Source organism: Pholis gunnellus, assembly GCF_910591455.1.
Source record: "Pholis gunnellus genome assembly, chromosome: 13".
Taxonomy (NCBI): Eukaryota; Metazoa; Chordata; class Actinopteri; order Perciformes; family Pholidae; genus Pholis; species Pholis gunnellus.
Genome location: NC_136540.1, coordinates 22458581 through 22468790, shown reverse-complemented (window position 1 = coordinate 22468790; position 10210 = coordinate 22458581). Strand labels below are relative to the sequence as shown.

The 10210-nt window shown below is 44.3% G+C and overlaps 1 protein-coding gene across 1 annotated transcript; it reads right to left on the bottom strand.

Moving 5' to 3' along the window:
* Window positions 1-3694: 3694 nt before the first annotated feature.
* On the bottom strand, window positions 3695-7862 carry ckma (creatine kinase, muscle a). The gene is made up of 8 exons (XM_079171360.1): window positions 7707-7862; window positions 6133-6340; window positions 5795-5949; window positions 5474-5606; window positions 4843-5014; window positions 4597-4720; window positions 4310-4499; window positions 3695-4173 (listed from the first exon to the last, which is right to left on the bottom strand). The coding sequence occupies exons 2-8, from the start codon at window positions 6323-6325 to the stop codon at window positions 3995-3997; spliced, it is 1146 nt and encodes a 381-aa protein (XP_079027486.1). The 5' UTR covers window positions 6326-6340; window positions 7707-7862; the 3' UTR covers window positions 3695-3994.
* Between the last annotated feature and the right edge of the window lie 2348 nt (window positions 7863-10210).

The window sequence follows — 10210 nt, the reverse complement described above, 5'->3', positions numbered from 1 at the left end:
AGGGGCGAGGGGCTGGACCCGAGAGAAAAGACTACTCCTTCTGTCTCTTTCATGACTACCCCCCCCAAACACACACACACACACACACACACACACACATACACACACCTGACCCGTAAAGTTATACAGACTGAGGCACCCCATCCACCTAATCCCCCCCACCCAATCACCCCACCCAGCTCAGCCAACTTCTTCAGTGAGTAACTGCACCCACTGGACTTGGATCAGACGGAATCTAGTTGAATATTTTGTATCGCTACTCTAGCCATAATGACTCTTTATTTTGTTATTTATTGCTCTGATCATTGTTTTTACCCACTGTCACTTTCACCACTACAGAAAAGCATCATCTCTTGTGTACCGGACGTCATTAATCAGCCAGTCCTTTTTGTTCTTTTTATATGTCACCTTTTACGTACACTATACGTACTTTACGTACCCCCCCCCCCCCCCCCCCCCCCCCCCCCCCACCCCCCCCCCACCCAGCGATGATTATCTGCTGACTTTTTGTCACCTGGGGACAATAACATGCACAAATGTGGATATGGTCCGACTCAGTGATCAGACCGGCAGTCACAGAGTTTTGCGCTGCTTTGATTCATGTACATGCAGCAGTGACGACCGCACTGGATTAAGGTCAGTGGGAGCGGGGTTGACAGGCCTTTGAAACAGCCAATCAGAGGCCGACCTGGAACACAAAAAGCCAGTGACATCTTCCGCTTCTTGATCCGATAAGAGTTGTCGCCTCTCAATCACATTAGTTTTCTCTGCATGGGACTTTAAAACATGTATATAATGTTTATTGAGAAACAATCCCCCGTTGTTTGCACAACTTTTATGCATACAAGATGAAGAAAAATGTTTTGGTGCAGTAACGCCATGCAGCGTTTTTGATTCTTGCCACAGAATTAAATCAACACAACTGATTTGGTATAATATTATAGAGTTATATAACTCTCATACCATTGTTGTCAAGAAACACTTTTTCTATGGCTGCCTCTATAAAAGAATGAATAGAGAGGCCTGTAAAGACCACATGCACACATGCTGCTCTCTGGTTGGCTGGATTCATCGTTTGTCAGCGCTGGTCATTGTCAGTAAAACTTTTTTCAAAGCATTTGATTTTCCTAACGTCCCACCCCGTTTCATCCCTTTAGCTTTCTTTAAAAAGCATCGTACAAACAGAGACACACACTTGAGAATACCTTTCCAACTATAATCCCTCAACTGTTTGGTCAGGTGGCGTGAGAGCGACGAACGCGGTTTGTCACGCAAACCTTGCCCCTTGAAATCTCGCAGTCGTCCCGCTGCAAAACAACAGTGGTGCTCTGGTTTAATTTCCAGTGCAATGCAATTCTCTGGGTTCTCTTCTGTGCCATGTGCCATCATCTCAGTTCGTTGATGGGAAGCACCAAAAGCGGATCAGGCCGAGCAGCGAAATCTCAGTTACACACTCACCTTTACACGCACACGGAGAAACACGCACCTCTAAATCTCCACCCTCTCCCGTATTGTGGCACAGTCTATGAACTGGCACGTCCATTGTCGATGACTTGGTGGGCTGCAGGGATCAGAGGGGACTGTTCCGAATCCGGAAAGGCACGACACGGTGTTTTCTTATTGTTAGTCCAGTTGCCTTTAAAGCGAAACAACCCCCGGCGCCTTCATATAGTGCATATTTAATGTAAAAAAAAAAAAAAGAACAAAAGAAAAAAGAGAGACAGAAAAAACCGAGAAAGCTTTCTATTCTCCCTCCCTGTTTTTAGTGAATAACGTACTGTGATATTTACGTAGGCTACAGAGATCATGTTGTTTGGCTGCTGATTTACTGTTAATACTATCTCTCAGTTGTGGCTTTGCTCATGGTGACCCCAAAACGCCCCAGCCCCATTTCCTTCCCCACCCATCATAAACTCTCCCCAGCTCCCTTCATCTAACAGGGAGCTGACCCCCGTCCACCACCTTCGCACGTACGACCGCCTCTTTTCTAACGTCACAACGAGCGTTTGGCTTTCCTCAGCTCTTCGTTTGAGACCCTGCTCTCGCGGGGCGACATTCAGCCATCATCAAAACTCTTGCATTGTAGACCCATGTATGACATCTTCTCAGTCATGTTTGGCGTGTGCTGTTTCACGGAGCCCGTCGGGGGGAGACCGGTGTCGACCCGTTCTCCTCCTCGGGGTGAGAAGCAGACACCAATGTGGACACCAGGAGTCTGTCCTTGTCCTCTCCCTGGACGTTTCTCATTGTGGTGTATATTAGCATTAGGTAATATAGACCTCAATGCGCTTTGCTTTGACTTGAATCAGCTCCTTCCAGTGTACCTGTACAGGTAATGCCCAGAACTAGCCACTGGAGGGCGCCAATGTCTTAAATGTGAAACACTTCAATTTGTGGATATTTGCACAGGTACTTTATTTATTTTTTAGAATAATATCATTTAAAAAAACAGGATTTATATCAGTCAGTTGATGGCTGTATATAAAATATATGAATATAGTATATATCTTAGATCTCAAGGTTTATTTATAGCTAGAGCAAGGAAAGTACTTCTAGTTTAAAGCAGATTCTGTCAGTGACAATGGGGAACAAAACCAACCTGCAATCCTGCATGACTTCAGAGTTTGGGTTTTAGGGGAAAAAATTTAACATGATGCACACCTAGGATTGGAAGCTTTGTGAAATGCAGACACGGTCGTTTTTAGACATGAATTGATACAAAGAAACGGTGCTAAATGTAGCGCCCAGTCCTTCCCCCCGTTCACAAAAAGACAAACAGGGCGGCTTGGGTGAAACAGTGACTTCACTCCAACTTGTTTGCTAAAGGATAGTTTCAGTACACTCCCAAGTATGCAGACATGCCATGAAATGTACCACAATGTACACAGTGTGATAGAGAAATGTTCAGTTGTAGATCCAGCAAGGACACTTACATTTGGAATCAACTGTTCGGTTTGGTTCTACTTTAACTTGAATTTACAATAAGTCCCTAACATGTCGAAACCCCTGGGTTGCATTCAAGCCATAGAAATGTCACATCACTGTTTCCCGATGACAAACGTGAATCAGGTTGTTTGCGAAGCCTTTCGGTGGCAATTATCGAGGTGAGACGGGCGAAAAAGCAAATAACTTAGTGTAAAACAACTCACTCTTAGTATAAGGTGGATGAACATTGTCTTGAGGTGGAATCTACTGTGAAAAAATCTTGAAAAGATTTTGTTGACCTGCTTGTTGAGTAAACGTGTTTGTACCTGCTCAGAGATGGCGTATCACTGGTCTGGTTTTAGATGGTACAGTATTAGGATGCCAGGGGGCTCAGTATTTAACATGCACTGTCATTTCCAAACAGATTTTTGGAAACAGCTGCATGTTATATGCAAAAGAGACTGAAGAACACACACAGTTTGACCTGTATGAGTAATTTTACACTGCTCTACTGTTTGATTCCTCCCCTCAGAAACAAACTGTAAACTGAGATGGAGTGGTTGTGGTTTATAAGGAGAACACAGAGCTGAAGATTAATAAAATTCACTGATGTTGGCATTTTCTTTTCTTTCATTTTTGGAGTCTTGTTGTCATAATTGCGACACACAATCTGAATATTTGTCAATGGCTTCGGATCATCTGACAAGGTGAGTATTGATTTGTGAATTGTTATTTCTCATGCTGCGACACAAAAGATCATAATGATTCATTTCGTTGTTTCATGGTTTACTATTTTTTATTGAGTAGTGTGAACAGCTTCAATAATCATTACTTTTTATAATAAAAAGTAGGTGATGCCACGTCTGCCAGGCGAGCCCGGCTCAGTGGAGGCTGATCCCAGGATGTTACCAACCAGCACAGGAGAATGTGAAAAAAAGGGCGAAAGAGGAAAGAAAAATTGCTGGAAGGAAGAAAAAAGGTGAGCAGAGTCAAGAGTCTCTTTGTGAGCGCCTGTTTCCTCTGCACGCCCGTCAGCTGGCTCGATTGATAAACACAAGAGTGTTCCTCTTTACTTCTGTGCGGGGATCATGCTGTCGACGGCCTCTCCCTTCTCCAACTTCTTCTCCATCTCGACCATGAGCTTCACACCGTCAACCACCAGCTGGACCTGTGCCACCTCAGAGGAGCCCAGACGGTCGGCGTTGGAGATGTCGAACACACCTCCCACGGAGGCAGTGTCCACACCACCTAAGGAGGAAGAAAGGTCAAGGGATGATGTTCGGATTACACATCACACCTTTTGAGTTTAGAGTGCTGTAGAATCTCAGTAGAGATCTTAACGGACCTGCCAGGTGTACACGCTAAAGGATGGATAAATTAGTACCTGTTCCACGCTTCTGCAGACGCAGCCTGGTGAGGATCTCATCAAACTTGGCGTGTGTGCTCAGCTTGGGCAGCTTGACGTGAACACCACCACGCAGGCCGGTACCCAGGTTGGAGGGGCAGGTCAGGATGTAGCCAAGATGCTCATTCCACATGAAGCCGTGGTTGTGCTTCTTGAAGATCTCCTCAATCTGGGGAGAAGAAAAAAAGAAGAGTCAGAGTTGCATCCAGCAGTGATCTACACTTCTTTTCAATTTTGATTTTTGACCTTGTTTTATTTATGTGTACCTTCTGCAGGCCAACGCAGAAACGTTTGAAGACCTCCCTCATGTTGCCGCCCTGCTGCATTGAGATGACACGCAGGTGATCCTCCTCGTTCACCCAGACCAGGAAGGTCTTGTTGTCGTTGTGCCTGGACGGAGATGGATTCAAAGGATCAACATACAGCATAAACACACAGGTGACGCCGTCACATGATGAGTTTTGAAAGGTGTTTCCACAGCTGGCACACTGACAGTGATTGGTGGTACTCACATGATGCCTCTGCCATCGGGCCAGTCGCGGGCCATGCCGGCACAGGTCAGCAGGGGAGAGACGGGCTTGTCGAACAGGAAGTGATCATTGATCAGCTGCTCCTGCTCTGCGTCAGTCATGGACTTCAGGGGGTAGTACTTTCCCTTGAACTCACCATCCAGGCTGGTCAGAGCTGGAGAGACACATACAATTAGGAGACTGAACATACTAGATAGATAGATAGATAGATAGATAGATAGATAGATAGATAGATAGATAGATAGATAGATAGAAACTTTATTCATCCACAGGGGAAATTAGTTTGTAGCAGCAGCAATTTACAGAGTAAAATAAAATATAAAATATTATGTATGGAAATACACAATATATACATATATATACTACTTTACTACTGAGATAGATCTCAACGAGAAATGATAAGGTTTGTAGAGTGTCTTCTGCCATTTAACATTTTACTGATTCTGTACTAAATGGACAAGCAGAACAAGAGTGTTTCCTTATTGGTTCACTGTAGATTCGACCTCTTATCCTAAAGTGACACAATCTTGTGCACAGACAATTGTTTGGGGAAGGCCTTGCCTACTGCCCATTCCTTTGTAAAACGTATGGACTCAAACTATTAATAACTCACCCTCAACGGACAGCTTCTCAATGGCTCTGCGCTCCCCACGGCTGTTGTGGGGGGGCAGGGTGAATCCCTTGATGCTGCGGCCAGTACGAACGCGGCTAGACAGAACGTAGTTGGGGTCCAGGTCGTCACCACCCTGATAACGAATTCTCAATTACACAGCGAAATACAAGTGTACAAATGTAGGGCACATTCATCATGTGGTTAGTTCCTATTTTTCCAGCGGAAGATCAATTAACTAATCCAGTGTAGCGTTTGGTTTCTGTTCCTAAGAGTCAATGAAACAAAGCGCTTCCTGCTCTTTAACTAACTGGCGTACTGCACCTTCAGGTTCTCGAAGTTCAGGTCGGTCTTGTGATGGTCAGTGGGCTTGTATCCATTATGACGGTCGGAGATGACGGGGTCCAACAGCTCCTTGAAGACCTCGTAGGACTCCTCATCACCAGCGACGCAGCCAACAGTCATGATGAAGGGGTGACCTGAAGGCAGGGAGCGAATGGGAAAAGCAGTCGTTAGAAGATGGGAGGGAAGATGAGAGCTGTTGTACAGTTAGTCATTATTCACAGGTTTTACCAAGAAATGTAACCTGAAGTTTTATTTCAGTCAGTAGAGCTATGCATCTAGATGATTTGGTCTACATTGACGTGTCTCTTGGGTCTCACCAGGGTTGTCGACACCAGTCTGGATGACGTCATCCACGGTATAGCCGCTGGGTGTCTGCCTGTCCCTAATCTTGCCATACATTTCCTTGGTGAGGATCTTGGCCATATGGTTGTTGTGCTTGGACAGGTCGGGGAACTCCTCCTCAACTTTGTAGTTGAGTTTGAAGTTGTTGTGGGTGTTTCCGAAAGGCATGATTGCTTTCTAACACTGCAAAGAGAAGGAGGCACAGGATGAGCAAACTTGAACAGAGGCTCTGGATAATCAAGAAACAATTTGTCCTAATTGGATACTACTCTACTCAAAAAAATATCTTTTGGAGATGTTGGAATTTATGGGAGACAGCTGCAGACGATAACTGGTGTCTGCAGAGGAATCCTGGTAACACGTGTCACTCAATTCTCAGCGGCTCGAATGTCCAGTTGAAATAGAGTTGAGGGAGGAGCATATGTTGCCTGGGTATTTTTAGCATCAGCACATCTGATCGTATACTGTATCTTAAAAAATGTCCCCAGCATATATAAGAAGTATTGTAATTCTCTTGGCACAAGCACAACCCCAGTTTTTCAATTCACACGTTGACACCTAGAAGTCTTTGCTGGTCGTGTTTCACTAACATGTTCCATTTGAAAACACCTTTTTTGTATCACACGTGTATCACAGCTAAACCCTGCAGGTTCAAACACTTAGGGCATCACTTGAAGCTGTCGCTATGCCGAACTCCTGACATAAGGCTGACCAGCTGCTGATGCTTCCCCTCAGTCCACTGCTCCAGCAAGATCTGTTTACTTCTAATTGTCTATACACTTTTGTACAGTAATTAGTTTCATCTTCCCTTGAAATGCTGATCACATGAGTAATAAAAGACTGACACATGCAATGACGCACTTGTGACATCACATGAAATGCAATGACGCACTTGTGACATCACATGAAATGCAATGACGCACTTGTGACATCACATGAAATGCAATGCAAGTTGTGGTAATGAGCCAAATTGGTTTAGGAAAGTGACATTTTAGATGCAGTTATGACTTTGCTAAGAGTAATTGTCTTGTTAAGTTAAAGCCCAAAAAGTCATCCTAAAAAGAGCTAAAATCAATTACTGGATATCCAGGGCGTTCAGACAGTCTCTTACATGTGTCAAACTGTGAAGCACCTGTCCACATAAATCAGCATCCAAATGAGAAAACCATTTGCGGAGAGTGTAAATATTTCTAGTGATGCAAGTTAATGCAGCTACCGCTAGGCTAAACATTTTCTTGCCTTTTTTAATTTGATTACAATGAAATAGTCTTACAAAATTCAATGACCTCTGATACCCACAAGGTCTCTGTTTTGTTTTTTACCCAGAATGCATCATATGGATTCAAACATCCCGGAATTGTTGTGCATTCATCCTTTGATTTCATCACAGACTTTAAGTTATCAAACCCTTCATCACAGGCAAAAAACAAACAGCCAAAAGGAGTTTTCTCTTAAATGTTTGAATGGTTCTCTGAATCCGCACATGCCTCCCAATATCTTCCCCTCCTTCTTTAACTCCACAAAACTAATGTCTGTGATATTTCTTTACCTTCACAGCAGAAAAGAAAAGAGGTAACAGTCCTTGGGATCAGATCCTGTTCAGCACAACCAAAATAGGGGCACCCGAATCTGGAGGTCGTTGCTCCCTGTTTATATACCCGGCCGATACTCAGCCATTGGCTTGTCCATTTTAGTGCCTGCTGCGCCCTCATTGGCCAGATCCTCTGTACTGATACCAGTACACAGTTTATGAAAGGGACGCATTTACATCTCAGTCATCCAAAACGGGTGGCCTAGTGCAGCTGTACCCTCAACCCCCTCACCTTCCTCCCCCAACCTCTCCCCCCTCTCCCACCCTTGGACCATACATAGCACCAGACTAGTATCTGAGAGGGGAGGAGGAGGGATGTTGGGGTTTGCCACTGAAGAGATCAGGGGTCCTGGTGTGAGGCGTGAAGGTTGGAAAGAGCTGGTGTGCTTCTCATCAAATGGCTGCCATGTAGAAATGCTGCCCAAAGACACATTTTATCCAGCAGGTGGGAGTCAGAGTTGACTCTGACTGATATCTGGTCAGGAGGAATGCTGAGTATGTTAATCCTAAATGGTTAACAGTCGATGGATACCTCCTTGTTGATGAGTAATGGCCCTCTGATGGCAGAATGGTCAGTTTTGCACTATGGAAAGTATGAACACACTATATTCCACAGCAGCAGCTTGTTGGGGTGAATTGTGTCATGAACAGGCTGAAGGCTCAAACAAAAAGGAGGCAGTTGTTTAAGTGAACTACTGAGAGAAATAAATCAAGGTTATGTGATAACAAGGGTGCATGGATCAGTGAAGACTGACGTATACAAAGTAAACTAATCGGACAAAGAGGGACTGAGCAGACCATCTTAAACGGCCTCCCAGCCCAGAAGACCTTTCTTACGGCCTCCACTCTGCTTGGTTTCTTCTGAAAGCGGACTGTGGTCAAGCAGTCTTTTTTTCTTAGGGAAATTCCTAACTGAGTGAAATGACCCAGAAGTATCTCAATGGCAGCCATGATAAGAGCTAGTCGAATCCTTTAAATGCTAAGGTAAAGTGCTTCAATGCTGTTTTAGAATCAGGTACACTGGACCATTCTTTACCGAAGGACAGGAGATAATACAGTCACACAATTCCTTGTGGCAGCACCGACGACACACAAGCTTTATGCTCTGAGCACGGTGGTTGTGTTTTCCTTATGACCTTATCTTCTCCTTTACATCTTTCCTTGACCTCATGACGTCTTCCATCGAGGTCAAGGAAAAGTAATGACCTTCAAATTGGATTTTGAAATATAACATCACTACTGTAATTTAAATGTACTTTTTTAACAGACTGAACAAAAATGAAAACAAGGCTATTGTATTGGATAGCATTAGATTGTGCAGGTATTGTTGCTGTGTTCCCCTGTACAGTTGTGTTGACCCCCACAGACCTGCAGAGGAAACTACGTTAAAACATCCAAGACCCATTCCGGCTCTAATTGATATGGCAATTATCAGGCTGACTGTTGGATGGAATGTTGATGATGAAAGATGATGCCATCTTTGACATTAGCTTCATTAGCTCCCTTCTTTGATACTGTGTTCGCTCAAATGCCTCACACTATTTTACCAATGCATCTGCTCCGCAGCTGCTTCACACATTGCTTTAATACAGTTTTATCCAGAAGAATTGAAAGTTATTTCTTTATTTCATGGAACTTGCAGTATAGTCAGGACTTTTGTTGTTGTTTTTGTCTAGTTTAATGGCAACAAAATGCTGCTTTCTAACATGGCTGCTCTTTGATCCATGTTTAGTCCTCAGGGACAAATTCTCCAGACAGCTTTTTCAGGAACACCACGCTAGTTGGCCTGCACCCAAAGTAAAAAGTTACTCATCAAATCCAAATCTATCTACACTGGAGAGCAAGTTGTCAATGACACCACTGGTGGAATAACTAACGGTGTGGTAGCAATTCAAATGGGGATCCATAGGAGCGTTGTTGCAGACCCTGTTCCAAGAAGGGGGGGGCATCCCAGCAAGCAACTGTGTCTGTGGGATGTCCCAGCCATCTCTGCCTGGCAGCTCACTGGCTGACACCTGCTCCTTCCAGTCCTAAGTATCATTAACAACCCTACCCCTGTCTGTACAACCAGCTCATAGAACACTCCCCCCCCCCTCCCAAATATCCAACCCAACCCTGCCACATACTTCAGCCCTTCTGCCGTCACATATGTTCTATACTCCATTGCATGCAACATGGTTTGGTCTTGTGCATACAATTGAAGCATAGGAGATGCCTGGGTTTTTGCATGTATACCATTTCTGGTATATATGTAAGTAAGATTTGAAATAGGTTTGGCTAACTTTTAATCCCTACAAGGAAGTAGTATCACCTGCAAATATGACACCAGACAGAGTGTCTCACTGCTGGCTGACATTTGACCCAAAGCAATTGAATAATGTCATGCATGTTATGCAACAGGGGAGTGACATGATGATGTGCCTTCTGCTCATGCAGGCCAGGAAGTTTCTCAAGCTTCACAA